This window comes from Bos taurus, chromosome 16, assembly GCF_002263795.3.
Source record: "Bos taurus isolate L1 Dominette 01449 registration number 42190680 breed Hereford chromosome 16, ARS-UCD2.0, whole genome shotgun sequence".
NCBI lineage: Eukaryota > Metazoa > Chordata > Mammalia > Artiodactyla > Bovidae > Bos > Bos taurus.
The window spans coordinates 30,593,586-30,618,683 of record NC_037343.1 but is presented as its reverse complement, the minus strand read 5'-3'; the positions used below and the strand labels follow the sequence as shown (position 1 = coordinate 30,618,683).

The following is a 25,098-nucleotide window of genomic DNA, read 5'->3' as shown; positions in this document are numbered from 1 at the left end:
TAAGGGTTTTTGGCGTGGGCAGAGTTCCCATCCATCAGTTCAGTTCAGTTCAGTCGCTCAGTAGTGTCCGACTCTTTGCGACCCCATGAATCGCAGCACACCAGGCCTCCCTGTCCATCACCATCTCCCGGAGTTCAAACTCACGTCCATCGAGTCGGTGATGCCATCCAGCCATCTCATCCTCTGTCGTCCCCTTCCTCTCCTCCCCGCAATCCCTCCCAGCATCAGAGTCTTTTCCAATGAGTCATGAGGTGGCCAAAGTACTGGAGTTTCAGCTTTAGCCTCATTCCTTCCAAAGAACACCAAGGGCTGATCTCCTTCAGAATGGACTGGTTGGATCTCCTTGCAGTCCATCAGGTTTTCGCAAACTCTCGCTTTGAGCAGCATCCTCTCGCCAAAAAAAAAAAAAAAAAGGAATAACTGGCTGCAGCCGCCGCCCCTCCAGCCTACGGAAGAGCGAAAAGATGCGACACCTAAGGGGGTCAGAGCTGTGCCAGACCATCGACAGGTCGGAGGATAGCCACCGTCTGCTCCCGCCAACCTGGGAAGCTTGGGAAACACAAAACCCTCGGGGGCAGCGAACACACGCGAGGAGTGGGCGTGGCAGCCCCTGGGCACCCCACGGCGTGGGCGGGGCCGTGGGCGTGGCTGTGGAGAGGCTGCGCGCGCGAGACTTAGGGAGCGCGGCGCGCAGGCGGCTGAGACCGCAGCGGCCGCGGCGGAGTCGGTTGCTGCGCCCGGTACTGTGGTAGCAGCTTGAGGCGCAGGCGCCGTGGGCTCAGCCCGCCCCGGGTCTTGCATCGCTGTGGGTTCGTCATGGCGACCCAGCAGAGGCCTTTTCACCTGGTGGTGTTCGGCGCCTCTGGCTTTACCGGCCAGTTCGTGACCGAGGAGGTGGCGCGGGAGCAGGTGTCCCCGGAGCGGACTTCCCATCTGCCCTGGGCCGTGGCGGGCCGTTCCCGGGAGAAGCTGCTGCGAGTGCTGGAGAGGGCTGCCATGAAGCTGGGTAAAGGGGGCAGGCTGGGACGCCCCGGGACCTCGGGCTCGGCCCCGCCGCCGCGGCTCTCACCCCCACGAGCCCCCTTTTCCCGGCTGAGGGGTTCCCGTCGCCTTAAATGAGCGCTTCTCTCCCTTGGGTGCCCCTCGAGGTTCCCAAACCTGCTAGAGGTCAGGAAGAAGAGAGCGATGCTTCACATGGTGTCAGAGCTTTTCCCCATTTACTAAAACAAAAAGAGAGAAATCCCCCCTTCATTTTCTCCCTTACGGAATCCCCGCTGGCGAAACAGGAACTTTAATTTTTCCATTCTGCTCCCTCCCCCTCTAGAGCCAGGGGTACCTTGTACCCTGTTTCCAGGGTTGCAGGGCTGGAAGTTCTAGATACTTGATCGGATAGAACGGTAGAGCACTGGCTTCTTCAGCATTGTTTGTACTCTCTTTGCCGGGTTTTGGAAATGGGAGAGAAAGCTTAGGACTTTTAATGATAACATTGTTGTGGCTTTAATTTTTAATTTCATTTTTGCTTGTAAGAATTCTCCAGCAGTCCCTCTATTAAACCTTCCCCAATTTTTTTGGTGTGGTTTTGTTTTGGGCGTTTACTTACTCCTTCTGCATTCATTGAAACATTTTTTTATTGAGTGGTCTTTTAAATGTCAGGTCCTATTCTAAATGCTGGGATTCAGATGAGGAGGAGAGAGTCACATACACACAAACACCCTAATATCATGGCCCTCGGATTGCAGGGAGACCTTTAGGTGAGGAGTCAGTTGTTTTTAACTAATTTTCCACCCTACTGCCCCTTCATACAGACAAATAGCACCTGTTAGAGTTCTGGATATTCTTCATTCTTCTGTTTAAGCTTCATCTCACTTCCTTCTAATTCTACACAGAGTCCTGTTATGGTGGGAATTTGGAACCTATTTTGTTTGTGATTTGTACAGGAGATAGCATGTAGGCTGACTCTTCTACAACTCTCCTGCTACCACTACCAAGTACAGAATCTTTCCCAAAGAGCTTTCTGGTCTTTCTTTACTTTTCCAGAAGAAATACTTTCATTATTAAAATTTCCTTTTAAAAATTCCTCCTTTTTTTTTTTTGTTCAAGAAGATGGTACGGATACAGCCTAGTTGGCTACCATTTATAATGCACACATCAAGTTACTGCAGGGAATACACCTTGACCCATGAAACCTTCCTACTCTATTGATTCAGTTTATTCCAATTATTTCCTTATTATAAACCTGAATGTTCTTCCCTAGACTGTGTTTTACACGTCAATCCTCTTTTATTTCATTATGTTAATGTTAACTCCCCTCCACCTTATAATTTTATCATATGTAGTTTATTTAATAGGCTTCCCTGGTGGCTCAGACGGTAAAGCATCTGTCTGCAGTGCAGGAGACCCGGGTTCGATCCCTGGGTTGGGAAGATCCCCTGGAGAAGGAAATGGCAAACCACTCCAGTATTCTTGCCTGGAAAATCCCATGGACGGCGGAGCCTGATAGGCTACTGTCCATAGGGTCGCAAAGAGTCAGACATGACTGAGCTAAGGGAAGATTAGAAACTACATTTATAATTCTTCCTGCAGAGGAAGTCAGGAAAATCATCTTCTGAAAACTTGTAAAATTGGCATTTTACATAGAGTTGTCATTTACACATTCCTTATGTTAGATTTTCTTTTAAACGTTAATAAGTTGTTTTATTAGGGAGCTTCCCCAGTGGCTCAGTGGTAAAGAATCCCTGCAGTGCAGCAGACAGGGTTCGATCCCTGAATCTGGAATATCCCCTGGAGAAGGAACTGGCAACCCACTCCAGTATTCTTGCCTGGGAAATCCCATGGACAGAGGAGCCTGGTAGCCTATAGTCCCTGGGGTTGCAAAGAGTCAGACACAACTTAGGAACTAAACAACAGCAACGTGTTTTATTAACCCTTCGTATGAACTCCATTTTCCTCATAGTCTTTTCCCTTTTTAAAATTACCTGGTTAAAAACAGTTTTATCTTTTGTTTGAGAGGAAGAATTAGCTCTTAGTACATTTTCCATCACTGGTTATTATGAAAGGAGGATCTGGGAGATCTAATACTGTATTGGGATTTGCCTAAAACGATTTATTCTTTATTTCAGGAAGACCGACACTGTCATCTGAAGTTGGAATAATAATTTGTGATATCACTAATCCAGCCTCACTTGATGAAATGGCTAAACAGGCAACAGTTGTCCTCAACTGTGTAGGCCCAGTAAGTAATCTGCCCTTCTTTGTATCAGAACAAAAAATCTATTCATTTCTAGCAGAATCTGGTATTTTGTATTCCAGAGAAACATAAGGGCAAGGAACAGAAGAATTGATTCAGGACATTAACCCCTTACGAGGAGTTTTTACTTCTCACGAGAAGCAAATGAATATGACCAAAGTCTCCTGAAAGAGAGAGTGACACTAGACTCTAGGAATGTTGCTGTTTTATTTAGTGGCTACAACTATAATTGTTGTGTGCTATATACCCCTTAACTAAAAAAGTGAGCATGTAGCCACAATCTGCTTTTTATTTATTTTTAAAATTGCATTGTGTACTGCTGTACCAGTGTATATGTTAATGCATGTACAAAGAAAGATATTTTAAAAGGACTCATTCATTTATTCAATAAATATTTATTGAAATATATATATAGAAAATACACAGAAAATCTCTCATGGAGCTGATGGTCCAGTGAGGAGACAGAAAAATAATGTTATAATAGTGGGTAAGTGACAGGTGCTTTAAAGAAAAATACAACAGGGAAGAGAGAGAAAAAGATTGGCACACCAGTCTCTATTGGGTGGATGGTCAGGGAAAGTCTCTATAGGAACTTTGCAGAGAGACCTGAATGCAGTGAGGGAATAAACCGTGTGTGTATTGGAGGGTAGGGGATTGCAGGGAAGAGCAAATACAAAGGTCGTGAGATGAGCATGTTCTTGGAGAGATGGAGGAGTGTGAGAGAGGCCAGTGTAGTTGGGCATGAACAGGGCAGAGAGGTGGGGAGTTAGATTGGAGAGATACCCAGGAGCTAGGTGGTTAGGTCTGAAAGGTCAAGGTTGGGGTTTGGATTTTTCTTCTAAATATGACAGAGTTATTGAACGGTTGAAAGCAGGTTGACATAATTTGATTTACGGTTTTGAAATTCTTTGGCTTCTGAGAGGAAAAATAGATGGTAGGGAACCAAGAATAGAATGATGCAAGCAAGCCAAGGACAGAGTAGGAGTGTTAGAGGGGGAGGGAAGTGCTTGGGTCCAGGTATTTTGACAAGAGAACCTCTAGCTGCTGCTGTTGGCCTGGATGAGAAAGAGATACTTGTCTGTGTAACACGGTGAATGTTGATGACATTTACTGATCTGAGGAAGCAGTCCTAATTGTCAAAGCATTTAGGAAATTGTTCATAATTTTGTTAAATGAAACCAGAAATTTTTTGTCATAAAATAAAATATATTTCTATTGTTTATTTCAATTTATTTTGTTCTTAATTAGCTTAGAATGTGGCTCTGTGGTTTGTTGCTTGAATCACTGTCTTATATACATCCTCAACCAACTTGTCCCTCCTTCCCCATACTCTGGAAAGACCTGAGCCCTGATTGTTCCAGCTCCCTGCTTACTCTTTACCTGAACATGTGTAACCCAGCGTGGCTGGAGAAAAATCCATCATGATGCTGACTGGTCCCGCTTAAAATGTGTGATTACAAACCTCATGTACAGTCTCAGTATTTCCAGCAGTTCTATTTCCCTAGGCTATTTTCTCTTCTGTTCTCTGAAGCAACAGTTTTATAACTTCATTTTTCTCATACTTTTGACATCCTATTCCATTTTTCCTTTTTTCTCACTCTTACCTGGTAACTTTCTTCCTTTCTTTGTCTCTTTCTTTCTTTCTCCTTCCCTTTCTCCCTCCTTCTCTCCCTGCCTGTCAGGAGAATTTATACTACCTACTTGCTGCATTATACCATGACTTTGCCTTACCTCCTTTTATGAGGAAAAACTGCCCCTGCTTCTGTTGGGCACCATATTCAAAGACTTTATAGTTATAGGTTTATAGTTACATATGTTCTTGTTATCATCAAATTTTCCATCGTGATGGATTATTCCTCTCAACAGACAAATGTGGGATTATATCTCTCATTTATAGAAAAACTTTCCTTAGTTCTATATACCCTTCTAACTACTCACATTTTTCTGTGCCTGTTTTTTAGCAAAACTTCTTGAAAGACTTCTCTTTACTCATTGTCTCCTCTTCCTCACCTTCTCGTCTCTCTAGTCTCGTCAGGCTTTTATCCTTAGGCCTTCAATGAGACTACTCTGCCGACATCCCTGTCCTGTCAGATCCAGTTGTCAGTTCCCGTTGCTCTTCTTAGTCAAGCCTCTCAGCATTTGTTCCAGTTGATCACTTTTTCCTTTCTTCATTTAGTTTCTAAATTCTTGCCCTTTCCTAGCTCCCCTCCCCCACCCCACAGCTTTTTATCCTCCTGTGAGGCCAGAGGCCTCAGAGCTTAAGCCTTAGAAACTCTCTTCTGTTTACATTTGCTGGACCAGTGTTAAATGTGATTATGATTGTGGTAAAATGTATATAACATAAAATTTAGCATTTTAACCATTTTTAAGTACACACTTTAGTAACATTAAGTACATTCACAGTCTTATAGAACTATCAGCACTTTATTTCCAGAACATTTTCATTACCCCAAACAGAAATTGTAACTGGGCCAATATTTTTTAAACCTTGTGAAATCAATTCAGTGGATTAAGACTAGGCAATAAAAAGAAAATAATCAGATAGACTGAAGTAGAAAATAGGATGAATTACACATAATAAAGGTAAGTATTGGTTCATGAAGCTTTCATGTCAGGTAACATTTGTGTATGGAGTCACTGTGAAATGAATTTCTTAGGGCCGTAGTCAGAAAGATTAGAAATCCATGGCTTTCAATATCGTCTGTATGCTGATGATGCCTACTTTAAGTTATTTCCACTGAAAACCTACCCCTTAAACTCCAGACTGCTGGATCTAATTACCTTCTGGATGTTTGTCCAGTTGGATGGTTTACAGTCTTCTCTAGCTTTTTGCCTCCAAAACATTCTGCTCCTTAACCTCTGCTCTGAAGGTTGTTTTTACTTTGTAATATGGATTATTCTCCCAGAGTAGATGCCAGTTTGCTAGTTTTGGTGTCATAATTTGTTTCTTTGAAGGTATTTTTTAAGACCCATTTCTCTACTTTGTGAGGGTCTTTTTCGTGAGAACTAAATGATATGTGTAGAACTAATCAGGCATTTATAAACAAGCAGTATGTCAAAATATACAGAAAATGACTGAATGAATACTTTTAAGCATTATTCTTTATGGTATTCTGTGCTCGGAAGTGGAGAGGGGAAAACTGCTTTTGAGAGAAAGATGATGAATCTGATTTTGGATGTATTGAAACTGAGGTGTATGCTAGATATTTTTAAGTTAAGACAGGAAATATGTAATGGAATTATAATGGAATTATTTTCTGTAAATAAGTGACAAAATCAAGATGTAGAGGAAATAGAGGAAGGAAAATGAAGCCTAAGAGAAATTAGTTTCGCCAAATGTTCTGTGCTTTTGTGGATCCTGAATTTTATGACAGAAGCTGCAGATGAGGCAACCTCATCAGTGAGCAGCTCTGAAGATAGGAGTTGGAAGTCATCAGCGTACATATTTTAATTGAAATCCAGAAAGTTGGTGAGATTTTCTGGGGAGAATGTCTAGGAAGGCAATTCTCTACCTCTAATGTACATTGGAGTCACCAGTGAGGCTTATATATAATGATGGTTCCTGGAGTCTACCCCAGAAAACTTCTTACTGGAGGGCATTGAGGTGGGACTGAATAACCAGCAGGCTTAATGAGGGCCCAGGTGACTCTGACACAAGTAGACTACTGGTAACTTGAGATATTTGGGGGTAAAATAATCAGGAGGCCAAGGAAGTCACTAAATGAATTTCAAATGGATGTGTGTAAATATTACCTAAGATGATCCATTGAGTACAAGAAGAAAAGACCTTTGACTTTTATGTATGTTTAAAAATGTATATTAGTATAGTAATCCATGTCCGTGATGTGTAAATAAATTCATACAATTTAGTAGATGATGGATTTTAAAATGTGAGCTTAGTTCTTGGTGCCTTGAAAGCCCTTGTTTGTTCCGCTACGCTGTGTTGCCTCAGAGGTGAAGTGCTTCAGTAATTTTAGTGTTGGTTAGTGGCAGAGGATGAACTAGAACTTAAACACACTTTCCCAGTCCTGTCATTCCAGTGTCTTTTGCTGTTTTTAAGAAGGGGGAGAGAAGGCTGTGGAGATGAGGCTGTGGAGTTAGGTAGAGAGGAGCCTGTAACCTACTTGAAAAGGTCAGTCCTTGCAGTGCCCTGACTTGTCTTTTAAGTGTCCCTTTGCCAGTTTCTTAAAGTCTAGAAGAAGCAGACCATCTCCATTCTCCATCTTTTGCTGTGAGGAATGAGAGAAGCAGGGGAGCTTGTTCTTCTCCTACCCTACCCTCAAAAGGAAAAATTCATCATGCTTCTTTTGAAATGGGACTGACTCTGATGTATTAACTATTGTATACAGTTTTAAAATGTGCAATTCCTTGAGTTTGAGCAACAAATAGTTTGGGAGATAAAATCACTCAGATTATCTACTATGTCCAAGATTAAACTTATCCCTTCCAAACCTCTTTATCCTATTTTTCTTTATTTTGTCTAATACAGCCACTGGTTTTTGGCCTCCATGTCCTGCTAATCAGGAAGTCAAATCATTTCTTTTAAGTGTATCTCACCCTTAGTAAATCCTTCCCCTTTCTTAGTTTTGTCCTTCATTTCTTCCTTGCCATAAGTTTTGTTTTCTAATGTCACAGGCAGAGTGATAGGTCTGCACTACACATTTTTCATCACTGTCCTATTTCAAATCCTCCAGGAGGGCTCAGCAATGCAGAAAAGATAAAGTTCAGTCTTGATAGCATGTCACTTACGGTCATTCCTGATCTGGCCCAAGTATTTCTCTCCAGACTCATCTCTTACACTTCCCTCTCAAATATTCTGAGCTTCAGGTATCTTGAGCATCACTTCACACATCTTCTTTACACTTTTACATATAATTTTTCTTTTGTTTGGATTTTCTTTTTCCTGGCAAATCCTTACTGTTCTTCAGAATTCAACTCTAATGAGTCACTGATTCTATGAAACTTCCAAGTTTATCTTCAGTTAGAGATAATTCCATCAGTCCTTTATTTACATAGTGAATGTCAGTATATTGCAGTTATATTATTTTCTCATTTTCTATTTAGACTATTCATATTTGATTTCTTGATAACCAAGACTGTACCTCCAAAACTCAATGGTATTCCTTCATTTACGCTTGCCAAGTAAGACTAAACTGTTGGTATTCTTTATTCTCCCAGTACCGATTTTATGGAGAACCTGTAATAAAAGCATGTATTGAAAATGGAACTAGCTGTATTGACATCTCTGGAGAACCTCAGGTATGTAAAATGAAAAGAGAACATGAAAAATGGTGCAATTTTGCGGACATATTTTAGAAGGTAATGAATGATTCCTCCCTAGCATTTAAAGATGGTATTTCATTAAAAGCTTGAAGGAGAGCATGGTGATAAGGTATTCGCTTTTGTTCCCAACAACCTGATTGCTTTCAAAGCCTTTGTGTGTAGTATGTGTTGATTTATATAATATACTGCATGCTGTAAAGAGAATTAATTAAAATAAAACTTGCTCAGAGTCATACAACCATTAAGTTGAAAAGCTAGGACTTGAATTGAGGTTTGCCTGACTGCAGGGAGTGGAGTAGTATAAGAACAAAGCTACACTAGTTCCTTTATAACTATAATCTCCTATGTTCCTATAATCTCAGTCCTTCATCAGTGTGCCAGTATAGTATATACATACTTAGACCTTATCAGTTGGTGATACTGGAAAGTGCTGAGAAAGTGTAAATTACCAAGACTGATGCAAGAAGAAGTCAGAAGCATGAATGTTAGAAAAACTTGACTCTTACTTAAAATATTCTAGAACAAAGAAAATGGTGAAAAGCTTCCAAGTTATCTTGTAAAGTACTATAAATGTGGTATCAAAACCTAATAGTACCTGTGGCGGATTCATTTTGATATATGGCAGAACCAATACAATATTGTAAAGTTTAAAAATAAAATAAATTTTTAAAAAAATTAAAAAAAAAAAACCTAATAGTGATCCAGAAAGTGTGTACACCGAAAATGCAAATTTAAGTAACTCAGTTTAAAAAAAGGGCAGGGGAGGAAAAGAGGCAAATCTCCTGTGCAAAAGAATTCCGTGTAATTCACGTAGCTTCTGTGCCCTCAGGAGGGGGAACATAACACCTGCCTTCTTATGTGTGGGCTGCACACAGTCACTTCCTTCCAGTGTATGGAAAGGAGAAGGAAAAGACAAGCTTTACAGTGGAGAAACTGGAGAACACTAGCTCAGCCAGGTATTCAGGGTCAACATCAACAGTGATAAATTATGTTGATAGTATGTACTCTTTTCTTTTAATTGAAGTACAGTTAATTTACAATATGGTGTTAGTTTCAGATGTATAGCAAAGTGTTTCAGCTATATGTATTTTCAGATCCTTTTCTATTATAGGATATAGTTCCCTGTGCTATAGAGTAAATCCTTATTGTTTGTCTATTTTAGATTAGTGGTGTATCTTTTAACCCCATACTCCTAATTTATCACTCTCTCCCACCCTCCCTCCTGCTTTGGTAACCATATATTTGTGAGATAGTATATACTGTTGATATGACATCATGAAATGGCACTTTACCCCTGTGATCTTCCTCCCCAAAACCTGTAACTTCACTATAGTAATGAGAAAATCATGAAATAAATTCCAATAGAGGGGCATTCTACCTGGGCAGTACTGTAAAGGTCATAAAAAGCTAGAAGTCTGAGAAACCGTCACAGCCAGAGGAGCCTAAGACATGACAGCTAAATGTAGAACAGTATCTTGAATGGGATCCTGGATAGAAGGACATTAGGTAAAAGCAAAGGAAACCTGAACAAAGTATAGACTTCAGTTAGTAATAATGTATCAAGATCGGTACATTTCATTAATTATAACACATTAATGTGAAAGATTAAATGATAGGGTTAGCTGAGTACAGAGTGCCTAGGAACACTCTACCACTCATTTTTTTTCCCTGTAAATCTAAAATTGTTTTAAAAAAGTAATTATTAAAAAACAGACAAAGAATTTGAACAGACGTTAACCTTGCATCCCCTCCTTTCTGACCATTCTTATCTTTCTGTTTATGTATGTATGTGCACAGATAGATGTTTATAATGGTGTTCATCAGGAAGATGTGATTTGGGATAGCTTTGTTTGGCTTTCTTTGTATATTTTTATATTAATTTTTCATAATAGCAATTACTTTTACATTTAAAAATAGTTCTAAAAAATGAATTAATTCAGATCAGCATATCTCTCACTTGGAACAGAGTAGGTATGTTTGCTGAATAAGTGCGGACTATTTTCACAGTTAATGTTTTACTGCAGAGGCATCTTAGCATTTTCACAGTTTAATTGCTTTGTTTTTTAAATTGTTTAAATTTAAATTTGCTTTTTAATTGGTTTGTTTTTTAGTATTGATCTAGATGTTTCTGTGTAGCTCTGATTTAGATCTTTTGTCTTGAATCTTTAGTTTCTGGAACTAATGTATTGGAAGTATCATGAGAAAGCTGCAGAAAAGGGGGTTTATATCATTGGAAGCAGTGGCTTTGACTCCATTCCAGCAGATCTGGGAGTAATATATACCAGAAATAAAATGAATGGTAATTATTGATCAATAAGCAATAATGAAATTTAAAATAGAGTAGTTTCTTATTGGTAATTGTGATGAACTCAAATTTGCTTGGGAAAAGAAACATAATTATTAATGGGTAATATTAAAACACATACTTTGTTTTAATATAACTCTGCATGTTAGAAAATGCTACTGACACTATTGGTTTTTGAGGTATGGATAGTACTATAAGTGTTCTAAAGGAAGGAATTCTCCATTTTTTGAATCTAGTTGTGGTTATAGTTGTAGAAATCTAGTTGTGGAAAAATTTTTTAGCAAGCATTATAAATTCAAACTTGCTTTGTTTAGCAATTACTATATTTAAAGTATCATACTAAATTGAAAAGTGTTAATTTTTTAATGAATGAAGCTAGGAAGTATTGAACAAAGTTTTTGATATCTTTTTTTTTTCTAGCTCATGTATAAAAATGGAGACAATAAGAATGGGAAAAATTACTAATGTAGTAAAACAATGGAAGTTGCTAATGTCATACATATACAAAAAAATGTCCCTTTAGAAAATGATCTGAAGCCCGTAAGTCCAGTTCTGTATAAATCATTCCAGAGCTTAAAAAGATGGAATGTGTTCCAGTTTATGTTAGAGAGGTAGCTTTGAAACCGAAGCTCAACAAATGTAATGCACATGCGTACCATTTACTGATTTTAGATTTTTAGAAATTGTGAATGTCAGAAAGCAGCATAGTGAATGTCAGAAAGTGAATGTCATAAAGCAGCAGCTAACATCATACTTATTAATGAAACACTAGAACCATCCCTAATAAAGAAAAGGGCATGAATTGAGCATCTTTAAAATACTTAGTCTTCCAACCCATGGATCTAGTATATTTACATTTATTAAAAAACTTACTTGGAGAAGGAAATGGCAACCCACTCCAGTATTCTTGCCTGGAAAATCCCATAGATGGAGGAGCCCTGTAGGCTACAGTCTGTGGGGTCACAAAGAGTCAGACACGACTGAGCCACTTCACTTCCTGTGACCTGTAATGTTCGTTCTGTATAGTAATATTAATGTTTCTAGTAAAAGTGAAAATCTTCTTTTATCTCCTTTCATGTAAATGAAAATAAAACATGTTTATCACTTTAAAAAAAAACAACTTACTAAAAATCTTCATTTACTAAAAAAGCTTGGACTGTTTTTCATGATGTTCCTACATGTTTCTCATTGAGGTTATTCTTAAATATTTAGTAGTTGTTATTTTGGATAGGTCCTTTTTTACTTTTAAAGTAGTATTTTAGGAAATACATTCTCTTAACAGCTCTCAGAATCCTCTCCAGTGAGCTACACTTTAATGATTTATTTTTGGTTTTGTCAAGATATTTTAAAGTTGTTCAATTCATGCCCTTCTCTTTATTAGGAATGGTTCTGGTGTTTCATTATTAAGTATGATGTTGGCTACTGCTTTTTGACATTCATTGTGTTAAGCAAGATGTTTATGTGGCTTTAGTTCTTCCCTGGTGTAACATCGTCATGGATGACATAGTTATTCATTACCTTACTCATTGTCAGCTTTCAAAGGCCTCATGCTTTAATTTTCTCTTGGAATTAAAGCTGGGAATACTGTCTCTTAAGAAATGGATGTATTTCATTTTATCACATTTTGAGAATTAGCTAGCCCATTATATTTTTCTTTTGTCTTACTGCTCTCAATAAGCTCAAAGACTAATTAAATTCTTAACCACTCTACATATATGTTAGTTCTCATGATTAATATAATTGATTTCTCCCCTTTTTTTCTGGCCTTAGTTTTCTACTTTTATTTTTACTCTGTACATTTTTATTTCAATTAAACAGCCTTACTTTAAGTATTTAATAAGCCATCACAAAGGCCCACTTTGGTAGGGTTTCTGTACATTTATTATAAGTCACTACTAATGAGCTTTCTTGAAAGCTTTCATATTGGAAAATAGAAGAATTCCCATACGTGTCATTTTGAGAACTGATGGGCTTCCAGAATGAATGAGCTAAATTGTTGTCTTATTGGAAGAGATTTTTTGCAGTGTCAGTTTGACTGCTAGAAAACATTTTGTCAGTACCAGCAGTTAGTTTATGTTAAAGTACTTTTTTTCTGATAATTTATCTGGCTTTAGCTGCTCCTTAAATCTGTTTACAGTAACCTAATAATACTGTTATAGCACAGATTTTCCTGATTATATCAGTTATAAGCTTAGTAAAAATGTTTCCTAAATGAATAGGCATAGCTTATTATTACTTGTCCCGGGTTAATAGATTTTTATTTGATTTTACTTTTACCATTTTCCTCCTCTCTTAGGTACACTGACTGCTGTGGAAAGTTTCCTGACCATATCTTCAGGACCTGAGGTTAGTTTTTGTCTGTCACATGTTTCCTGTGTTAATATGAAAAAACATTTTGGAAATGATAACGTGCCTGTTAAAAAGATTTAGATTAATTAAATTGTATATACAGTTGTAATTTTTAGTGCATGAAAGTCACTATATTTAATTTTAAAAAATTAAAGATTGCTGAGAATTATTTTGACTTAAAATAGAATTTATTTAAAACAGTTGCACAATTCTTTATATTAGAATGAGCTACCTTCATCCTAACACTAAGCATTTGTCATTGTTATGTGGTGAAATGTTGTCACCCTAGAAAATTATCACCTTAGTGCAAATCAGTGCATTTTTATTATGTGCCTAACTTGGAGTTGGATGCTCTTGTGGCCATACAGGAAATATATGATGTAAATGTAATCTTACTGAATTTATGGTCTATTTGGGAACATAAGATATTGCATTTTGGGGATAGGACCATGTTTTGTGGTAGTACTTTTATTGCCAATAGTGTCTAACCCAATTCTGTGTCTATACTTGAGGCTCCATAAGTATTTGTTCTCTTTAAAAAAAATACTCAGTATTTCAGGTATTGTGTAATGCAAGTATATGTAATACTGCAAGATAGTGTGACATATAAATGAACAACAAGCAGACCCTTAAAGAGGTAATAACTTAGACTAGCAGAGACAAGAATTGTTATTAAAGAGGTCAGGTGAAATACTGTAGGATTCTGAGACTGGGGAATAAATACATCTACCTGGGAGGCCAGAAATCATGGAGTTTTTGGAGAAGCTGGAATATGGACTGAATTTTAAAGGTTGGTGCTGAGGAGATATAGATAAGGGAGAGGAAATAGTTTAATCAAGATGTAACTGTGGGATGGTATGGTGCATGTTTTAAGTAATGGGTCTGTTCCTTTGGATTATGGGTTCAGATTGGTGAACACAAAGAACTCTGTAAAACATGCTGAAATTTGTGTTACAAATCATATCCGCTAGAGTATCAGAGCGAAGGGAAGTAGTAGTGGGACTGAGTAATTTGAGAGTGCCTCATAAAGGCCTTATTAAGTTGAACCTTGAAAAGTGCATAGCATTTGGAAGATGAGAGGCAGCAACCTAAAACAAAAGCACAGAAATGAGATTGAAAGACATGTCTGGAACTCTGGGGAACATGAGTTACAGAAAGCCAACTCAGCCTGGTTTAAACAAAACAGAAAAGAATTTACTGATTCTTGTAACCAAACGTCTGCAGATAAACAGTATGGTTGGATCTGGATGTTCTGGATGTTATCAGAACTCATTTTTACCCCTCGTCCTCTTCGTGTCTCTTCAGTAATTCTGTGTTCCTCAGTGTAGGTTCTCACAATGGTGGGGAAGTGCTGGCGGCTGCAGATATACACTGTACTTAAGGTTCATGATCTCCCAGGGACAGCTGGCAGAGTTTGAGTATGCAAAATTAGGGAAGATTACTCAGTCAGTTCAGTTCAGTTGCTCAGTCGTGTCCGACTCTTTGTGACCCCATGAATTGCAGCACGCCAGGCCTCCCTGTCCATCACCAACTCCCGAGTTCACTCAGACTCACGTCCATCGAGTCACTGATGCCATCCAGCCATCTCATCCTCTGTCGTCCCCTTCTCCTCCTGCCCCTAATCCCTCCCAGCATCACAGTCTTTTCCAATGAGTCAACTTAAGTATTGGGTTATTTGGTCATTCTTGAGCCAAACAGTGAGACCTGGGGTATAATGGAGTACTCAGATAGCCCAGGCCTGGGTCATGGGCCTTTGGAGGGGGGATCATAGGGCCAAGCCCTTCTGAACACCATGGAACAAATTCCAAATAGGAAAGAGAGTTTTCTAAGTAGAAGACAGGATAGCAGAATTAAAAATTCCCTGCAGGGGACCAGTGTAGAACTGACAAAAACAGATGTCCACTATAGGGAGATAATGAGAAAATAAGTAGAGCTTAAAAAAAAGAGGCTTCTTTTGAAAGAGCAGCAGGAGATGATCTGTAATACAAAATGATAATACTTTCTCCTTCATATAATTGTTACGAAGATTAAATTAGTCAATGAATATAAATCAGAACAGTGGTTGGCACTTAGTAATCACTCAATAAATATTGTTAAGTCCTGTTTTTATAAGGACTCAAAGTTGGGGCTTGATCAGGACCAAAGATTTGAAAACATCAGATTCAATGCAGCTCCTTCTCATTCCCCTTAAAGCAAAATATGAAGCCTTAATTTCCCAAGGATGGACAAAGATAACTCTCTTGAAGAAGCATCCCTTGGCCCAGGATTGGTTTCCTCCTGCTCCTTCTCCTGCTTTTCCCCTTAAGCTTTATTACTTTACATAAAAATTGAATCATAGACAATGTATTGGACCATAAAGCGACTCAAAGAATTTCCGAGGATTGAAATCATATTCTCAAGACAGTGCTGTCCAGTACATCTTCCCACGATGATGCAGGTTTTCCATATATGCTGTATAATGACTTCCATACCGGACGGTGCAGCTCCAGTGCAGGTGTCAGCCCCGGCCTGCTCTTATATGGCTGCAAGCTAGGAATAATTCTACTATATTTAGAGAGCTATAGTGGGAAACGAAGAATGTGTAGCAGAGACCATATGTGGCCTACACAGCCCAAAATACTTAGTGTGACCTTTTACAGAAATAGTGTGCCAATCGCTGTATGTTTCAGGCTATAATACTATTACAGTCTAGAAATTGTACACCAGAAATCAGTGAAGAGATAACAAGAATTCAGTCTCTTCACTTCTTACAGGTTTTTAGGATTTTCTCTATACTCCTAAGTCAGTTTTGGTAGGTTGTGTCTGTGTTAGTTTCCTAGCACTGCCATAATAAAGTACCACAAACTGGGTTGCTTAAACAAGGGAAACAGTGTTTAAGAAGTCCAGATCTAGCTAGAAGGCTAGAAGTCCATGATCAAGATGTTGGCAGGGTGGGTTTCTTTTGAGGACTGTGAGGGGGCTCCATGCTTTCTCCTAGCTTTGGATGTTCACTGGCACTCTCTGGTGTTCCTTTGTTTGTAGATGCATCACTCAGACCTCGTTTTCATCTTCACATGATGTGTGTGTGTGTCCAGATTTCTCCTTTGTATAAGGACACCAGTAATTTTGGGTTGGGGGGTCCACCTCCTCCAGTATGACCTCAACTTGTTAAATCTGCAACAACCGTATTTCCAAATAAGGTACATTCTGAGGTGCTGGGGGTTAGGCCTTCAGTATACAAACTTGGGGCAGGGACACAATTTGATCCATAACAGTATCTTTCTAAGAATTTGTTCATTTCATCTAGGTTATCTAATTTGTTTGGCATACAACTGTTCACAGTATTTCCTTATACTCCTTTTTCTTTCTGTAAGATTAGTAATCCCACTTCTTTCATTCCTGATTTTAGTAATTTGAGCCCTCTCCCTCTCTCTCAGTCCAGCTAAAGGTTTTTCAATGTGATGAATTTCTTTAAAGAACTGACTTTGGTTTCATTGACTTTATTGTTTTTCTTTTCTTTGTTTAATTCCACTTGAGTCTTTATTATTGCTAGAAGACTAGAATGGAAAGCAGAAATATAAAAATCAGTTGCATTTCTATATACCAGCCACAGTTAGAAAATGAATTGTTTTGAAAAAAAGACCATGCAATGGCACCCCACTCCAGTACTCTTGCCTGGAAAATCCCATGGATGGAGGGGCCTGGTAGGCTGCAGTCCATAGGGTCACTAGGAGTTGGACATGACTGAGCGACTTCCCTTTCACTTTTCATTTTCATGCATTGGAGAAGGACATGGCAACCCACTCCCAGTGTTCTTGCCTGGAGAATCCTGGGGATGGGGGAGCCTGGTGGGCTGCCATTTATGGGGTTGCACAGAGTTGGACACGACTGAAGTGACTTAGCAGCAGCAGCAGCAGCATAGTAGCATTAAAAAATCAAGAACTAGGGGACTTCCCTGATGGTCCAGTGGTTAAGAAACTCTCCCAATGCAGGGGACGCAGGTTCAATCCCTGGTTGGGGAACTGAGATCCCCATGACACAGGGCAACCGAGCCCATACATAGCAACTACTGAGGCTGTGTGCTCTAGAGCTCGGCCCCCGCAACAAGAGAAGCCCACACACCACAACGTGAGAAGCCTGTGTGCTGCAACAAAGAACCATTGCAGCCAGCACTTTAAAAAATTAAAATGATCAAATACTTAAGAATAAGTGATACAAAATGTGTAAGAGTTCTTTGAAGAAAACTATAAAATGTTATTGAGTGACCTTAAAGACAAGCAAATATGAGAATCCACCATATTCATCGATTTGAATACTCGAGTTTGTCAGGATGTCAGTTTTCCTTAAATTGATTTATAATCCCATATAATTCCAATCAAAATCCCAAACAGGTTTTTTTTTTTTTTTTTTGCTTGTTTTCTTTTAGTGTGAAGCTTGACAAACTAGTTCTAAAATGTGTATGAAAATGCAGAGGGCTGAAAATAGACAACACTTTCTTAAAGGAGAATAAGGTAGAACAATGCTCTTGAATGTCAAGTCAGAGTGTAATATTGGCAGGGAGATAGCAATAGGTCAACAGAACAGGATAAAGAGCTCAAAGTAGTTTGTGCATATATGAGCACTTGATTTATGGTAAAGAGTCTCTTCAGAAGATGATGGGTATGGAGAAACAATGAAATTGGACTCATACTTTGCACTGTGTACAAAATCAAGTTGAGATGGGTTATAGACCTTGATGAATAAGGCAAAACACTAAGCTTTTAGAAGGTGGCATTTCATGGCCTCAAGTTCGGGAATGGCTTCTTTTTGCCCAGAAATATATTTTATTTTATTAATTTATTTTTATTGATGTATAATTGACATATAACATTATACTATTCAGATGTACAACAGATTCAGTGTTTGTATGTATTACAAAATGATCACCATGGATAGTTAATATCTATCACCATATTTAGTTATAATTTTTTTTCTTGTGATGAGAACTTATAAAACCTCTTCAGAAAATTTCTAATATGCTGTATAATATTTTTGTATACATTTAAAAATATTTAATTGAGTAATTTTTTAATCTAAGACACCATTAAGAAAATGTTAAGGTCAGCTGCAAAGTAAAGAGGTATTTCTAACACATGATGAATCCTGACATCACAGTTTTGAACAAAAGAAGCAAAACTCAAGAAATATACACTATATGGTTCCATTTCTATAAAATTTAGAAACAGGCAAAATTTACTACACTGTCTAGAAATGAATTCTTAGGTGGTAAAACTAAAAAAAAAAAAAAAAACAAGAATTTTTCTTGATTATCACAAAGGCAGGAAAGAAGGAGGGCTTTCTGGGCTTAAATAGATGTTAGCCTCATAATTACATTAAATTATGCTTTTATGTTCTGTGCACTTTTCTATTTTTTAGCAAAATAAAAGGTTTTTTAAATGAGTTGTAGTTTTTGTCTTTTTAATGGCTTATTTGTACAAGAAGATACTCTTAGGTTTTTAAAAAATCTGTTTTCCCCTGATTTTAAGAAATCTTTGCAAATAGGTCAAAGTGGCTAGGTGCAGATTGAGAATAGTTTCCCAAATTAAACTTGGAAGACTTTTAGCTCTGTTTTAGTTTTAGCAAAACAGAAGTGATTAATTTGTAAAAAAATGGAAGTTAGATTGGTATCTCTCTACCTTTCAGTTTCATCAAAGCTGTTTTGTGAAAACATGAATCTTCTGATGATTTTATTATTTCTTTTTTCCTGCTTAAAGAAATCAGTGATAGTTAAGTGAAAATGATGAAGTGAAACTCACTGGCTTGTTAAAAAGAAGATAAATGATGGTAGGAGGAAAGAAGAAAGGGCATGTGTTATAAATATGTAGTATGTAAAAAGGATGTAAACAGCGAATATGATTGTACTAGTGAATGTTACTGCTGCCTAGCTGGTCATAAAAACTCATCTCAAGATTATTGAGTTAGAGATTATGCCTTGCTCAAATAAGAGGCAGTGTTCTTTGTATCAATTATAAATGACTTCGTTTTGCATTTTAGTAATTATCCCTTAAGACATGTTTCTTTAATATTTTAATTTTTTTTGGAGTGTAGTTGATTTACAGTGTTGTATGAGTTTACATGTTTCTTTAACTCTTGAATTATTTTGTTAGGGGTTGTGTGTTCATGATGGTACCTGGAAGTCAGCAGTTTATGGTTTTGGAGATAAGAGTAATTTGAAAAAGCTACGAAATGAGTCAGATATGAAGCCTGTCCCAATTGTTGGACCAAAATTGAAAAGAAGGTATATTATCTCAAAATCTGTTCTTCAGGTTATCTAAGCATATTGTTGTTTATCTGACTGTTAATAGCATGTGCTCTTAAAAAAGCCTGGAGACTGTTATAGTGAGTTCACTGTTATTTTCAAAGATAAATAAAATATAATTAATATGTTACACTAAGTTTAACTACTTCATATATAATAATACATTTGGATTCTGGGAAAAATTAGTTTTATGACTCTTCACTATCAGTATCAAAATTAAACATCAGTTAAATTTTATGCAATAAAAATGTGATGATCTTATGTATGTTAATCAATATATTAATAGTGTTTATATATGAGAACCCTGAACTCAGAGTTTGGCTATTGAAATGAGTGTTCTTTTTATCGTTATCTGAAGAAATTGTTGGGGTACAAAACATGGTTAAATTATGTATGTGTTAAGTGCCCATGGTATGAAGAATACTAGTGTTCTAACTTTTCACTTATTTGGGTGCAAGTGTAGAGAACAAAGGATGAATACTAAAGTAAATTTTAATGAAGAGCAGATCTGCCATCATTATTGTTACCACTAATTGCCTCAGCAAGAGTTAAGGTTTTTATTCAGAAATTTACCAGTTAAAGTTGTGGTCACTGTAAATGGAAAAGCTGCAACTTGGGTCTGTCTTGCAGGTGGCCAATTTCTTACTGCAGAGAACTCAACAGTTATTCCATTCCTTTCTTGGGAGCAGATGTGTCTGTTGTGAAGCGGACTCAGCGTTACTTGCATGAAAATTTAGAGCAGTCACCTGTAAGTATATATGATTTATTTTTTAGTAAAGAGTATTCTAGTTTGTTTCAGTTCCTCTATCAGTGTAATGTAGGATTTTTATGTTTATAAATCCAAAAAAGAAAGAGTTGAATAGTGAATGTTTCAGTTTCTGGAAGCATAAAGAGCTAGTAGTGTAGAGCATTTTGCATTTTATGGGCGTGGTAATAGCTTCCTCCCCGGAGAAGGCAATGGTAACCCACTCCAGTACTCTTGCCTGGAAAATTTCATGGGTGGAGGAGCCTGGTAGGCTGCAGTCCATGGGGTCGCGAAGAGTCAGACACGACTGAGCAACTTAACTTTCACTTTTCACTTTCATGCATTGGAGAAGGAAATGGCAACCCACTCCAATGTTCTTGCCTGGAGAATCCCAGGGACGGGGGAGCCTGGTGGGCTGCTGTCTATGGGGTCGCACAGAGTCGGACACGACTGAAGTGACTTAGCAGCAGCAGCAGCAGCAATAGCTTCCTCCCACAATTCAGATCTGACCTTCTGAATATGTTTTTTACATGAGACAGTAGAAGCAAGTTCAGTGCAGGAAATCCTGGTGTTGTAATCAGCCAACAGTCCTGTTGGGAGTTTGAGCTGCTAGAATACTTTCTGTTGCTTATGGAGATATCTGGGTTCTTCTCTCTTCTGTCCTTGCTACCTCTGGAGTCCCATCCTACTCAGTTGGTGAGGGAAGTCATTATTCCCACTGCCGAGACTTGAAGAGGAAACTATTTCAAGTTAAAAAAAAATTTCTTGAAGAGGTTGTAAGTGGAGTATACATTCTATAATGTATAATTATTAAACTCAGGTATATGATTATGAACATTTCATATTTGTATTCAAGGAGGGGGAGCTAATTATTGTTTCCAACAATTCCTTTTAAAAAATGTCCCTCTAGTGTCTGTTTTCTGAACAAGCTTTTAGAACATAACACATTCATAAAGTGAAAACTGCTTTCATTTGATATTTCTGACTGTATAATAAGTTATTAGTAGCTAACATTTTTTTATTACTTGGTCTAAGAAGGGCATAATATCCTGATTTTATATTCTGAATCTAGGTTCAGTATGCTGCTTATATAAATGTGGGAGGCATCACTTCTGTTATTAAGCTGATGTTTGCTGGACTCTTCTTTTTATTCTTTGTGAGGTTTGGCATCGGAAGGCAACTTCTCATAAAAGTAAGTAAGTTTTTATGAAATTAAACCTATAGAAGTATTTTCTATGAATTTTAAAAAATATGACTAAAGTTTTTTTTTTTTTCCCTGTAGTTCCCATGGCTCTTCTCCTTTGGTTATTTTTCAAAACAAGGTCCAACACAAAAACAGGTAATCCTTTCCTTTGTATCCAGGTCTCTAAAATAATATTTTTCTTAATTTTGTTTTTACTTTTCCTCAGTGCAGTGATAATAATAGCTAAGACTTGATGAAGCACTAACTGTGTTTCAGACATTCTTATGTTCTTTATATACATTACAATACTCAATCTTTTCAAACACTCCTTGAGGGAGGTGTTATATCCATTTTATAAATGAGGAAAATAAGTAACAGAAGTAACAGAGAGGCTGAGAAATTTGCCAAAGTCCTGTAGTAAGTAGATAGCCAGGCTAGAATGAGAACTGAGCTGTTTGGCTCCAGAAATTGTGTTCTCTTTACATCGTAGAAATTTCAGATTTTTTACTCTTCAGTTGTACTCCTTCGTTATCTCATCCTTTTTACCTCCTCTGTCCCTCTCTCCGAAACTTACTTCCTTTTTCCTCTTTCACACACCCTGGATTCCCATGGTAGATAAATTGAATCGTCACCTGTCCAATATCCTCAATACAACTGCTTTAGGCACTTAAAATATAATGTGTAAAATCTGAACTTCTTTCCACCAAACCCTCTTCTTCCTTCTATGTTTCCCATCTCAGTTGGTGGCACTATCATCTGGCCAATCAAGAACGTAGGCATCATTCTAGATTTTTCTCCAAATCCATCACAACTACCTTAGTTCCCTCTCTCTTCTCTCCTGTCTCCCTTCTCCGCCACTTCCTTCTAATTGTGGTAAAATTAAAATACGCATGACATAAAATTTCCCATCTTTACCATTTTAGTTCATCAGGGATACAGAGGGCTGATTGTATATGCCCTATTTTGCTTATCCACTCATCTGTGCGTCGACATTTGGATTACTTCTATCTTTTGTCTATTTTAAATAATGCTTTTATGAAATTGAGTGTGCATTAACATCACTGAAGAGCTTTCAAAAAGTCCAGTGCCCAAGCCACATTCTACACCAATCAAACCTGAATCTCTGATCATCTGTTTTGGGTTCTCTCCCAAAGTTGAGATCTCTGCTATGAGGCCACACTTCACACCTACTGAATCAGAATGTCCAAATGCCAGGGTCAAAACATGTATTTGAAAAAAGCTCCCTGAGTGATTCTGATATATAATGTCCCAGGTGTGAAAGTCATTGCCAAAGCAGTAAGTCAGGGAAGTATTTTAAAGAAGGTGATAACAGGGTCAGATTTAATTGTTTATTGAAGTGTAGTTGATTTACAATATTGTGTTAGTTTCAGGTATATGGCAAAGTAACTTAGTTATACATATATATTTTTTTTCACGTTATTTTCCATTATAGGTTATTACAAGGTATTGGATATAGTTCCTTCTGTTATACAGTAGTTCCATGTTGCTGATCTATTCTGCGTGTAGTAGTTTGTAGTTGTTAATCCCCTACTCTTAATTTATCTGCCCCCCTTTCCTCTTTGGTAACAATAAATTTGTTTTCTATGTCTGAATTTGTTTATATTTTGTATCAGTTTTTAAATTCTACATATAAATGATATCATATATTTGCCTTTCTCTGTTTGACTTACTTTACTTAGTATGGTATTCTCCAGGTCCGTCTGTGTTGCTTCAAACAGCAATATTTCATTCTTTTTTTATAACAGTAATATTTCATTGTATATATACATATTAGGGGCTTCCCTCATAGCTCTGGTGGTAAAGAATCTGCCTGCAATGCAGGAGACCCAGGTTCGTTTCCTGGGTTGGGAAGATCCACTGGAGAAGGAAATGGCAATCCACTCCAGTATCCTTGTCTGGAAAATCCTGTGGACAGAGGAGCCTGGTGGGCTACAGTCCATGGAGCCACAAGAGTCGGACACGACTGAGCGGCTAAACCACCACCACACCGTGCATACCACATCTCCTTAAACCAGTTGTCTGTTGATGAGCACTTGGATTGTTTCCATGTCTTGGCTATTATAAATAGTGCGGCTATGAACATTGGCATGCATTTATCTTTTGAATTAAAGTTTTCCTTTTTTCTGGATATATGGCCAGGAGTGGGTTTGCTGGATCATATGGCAGCTCTGTTTTTAGTTTTTGAAGGAACTTCCATCCTGTTTTCTATGGTGGCTGCACCCATTTGCGTTCTCACCAATGACGGAACGTACAGTATTTATCTTTGTCTTACTTTACCTGAAGTCCATCCGTGTCATCACAGATGGCAGGATTTCATTCTTTTTTATGGCTGAATAACATCCCTGTGTGTGGACACGGACACACACACACACACACTACATTTTCTTTGCACATCAGTGGACATTTAGGTTGTTTTCCATATCTCAGCTATTGTAAATAACGCTGTGGTGAACATGGGGATGCATATATTTTTTCAAATTAGTGTTTGGTTTGCTTCAAATAAATATCTGGAAGTGGACTTACTGGATTGTATGATTTGCATTTCCCTGATGATTACTGACACTGAGCATGTTTTGTTAGTCACCTGTATGTATTTTTGGGAAAATGTCTATTCAGGCCCATTTTTAATCAGATTGTTTGGTTGAGTTATATGTATTTTTGTATATTTTAGATATTAACTCCTTATTGGATACATTTTTTGCAAATATCTTCTTCCATTCAGTAGGCAGTATTTTTGTTTTGTTGATAGTTTCACTGTGCAAAATTCAGTTTAATGTAGTTCCACTTGTTTATTTTTGCTTTTGTTTCTGCTAAGAAGACATCCAGTAAAATAGTAAGACTGGTGTCAAAGAGCATACTACCTATATTTTCCTCTCAGGAGTTTTGTGGTTTCAAGTCTTACATTTAAGTTCTTAATCCATTTTGAGTTTATTTTTCTATATGTTGTGAAACAGTAGTCCAGTTTGATTTTTTGCATGTAGCTGTCCAATTTTCCCAACACAGTTTATTAAAGAGACTGTCTTTTTTGTTGTATGTTCGTGCCTCCTCTGTTGTAGATTAACTGAACGTGTAAGTGTGGGATTATCTCTGTGCTCTCTATTCTGTTCCATTGATCTATGTGTCTATTTTTTTGTGTGCCAGTACCATACTGGTTTGGGGTTTTTTTTGGCCATGCTGCACAGCTTACAGGATCTTAGTTCCCCAACCAGAGATTGAACCCATGCCTCCTGCAGTGGAAGCATGGCGTTCTAACCCCTGTACCACCAGGGAGTTCTCAGTACCCCATACTCTTTTGATTACTGTACTTCTGTACTGTAATTTGAAATTAGAGAAGATGATACTTCGAGCTTTGTTATTGTTTCTCAGGATTACTTTGACTCTTTGAGGTCTTTTGACTTCAAATTTAAGAATTATTTGGTCTCATTCTGTGAAAAATGCCATTGGTATTTTGATAGGTATTGCATTGACTGTGTAGATTTTCTTGGGTAGTATTGTCATTTTAACAATATTAGTTCTTACAATCCAAGAGCATGGTATCTATTTCTATGTGTCATCTTCAGTTTCTTTCATTAGTGTCATGGTTTCTCAAGCATAAGTATTTTACATCCTTGATTAGATTTATTTCTTGGTATTATTCCTTTTGATGGGATTGTAAATAAGATTGTTTTCTTAATTTCTCTTTCTGATT

The 25,098-nt window shown here is 37.7% G+C and overlaps 1 protein-coding gene across 1 annotated transcript in view; it reads left to right on the top strand.

Moving 5' to 3' along the window:
* Positions 1-700: 700 nt before the first annotated feature.
* The window catches only part of SCCPDH (saccharopine dehydrogenase (putative)), a 29,608-nt gene continuing 5,210 nt past the window's right edge, over positions 701-25,098 (top strand). Inside the window, 9 exon segments of the mRNA NM_001034288.2 lie at positions 701-1,006; positions 3,120-3,232; positions 8,426-8,506; positions 10,700-10,829; positions 13,132-13,181; positions 19,310-19,440; positions 20,092-20,209; positions 21,279-21,398; positions 21,489-21,545. Of these exon segments, the coding sequence (NP_001029460.1) occupies positions 817-1,006; positions 3,120-3,232; positions 8,426-8,506; positions 10,700-10,829; positions 13,132-13,181; positions 19,310-19,440; positions 20,092-20,209; positions 21,279-21,398; positions 21,489-21,545 (990 nt within the window). The 5' untranslated portion in view covers positions 701-816.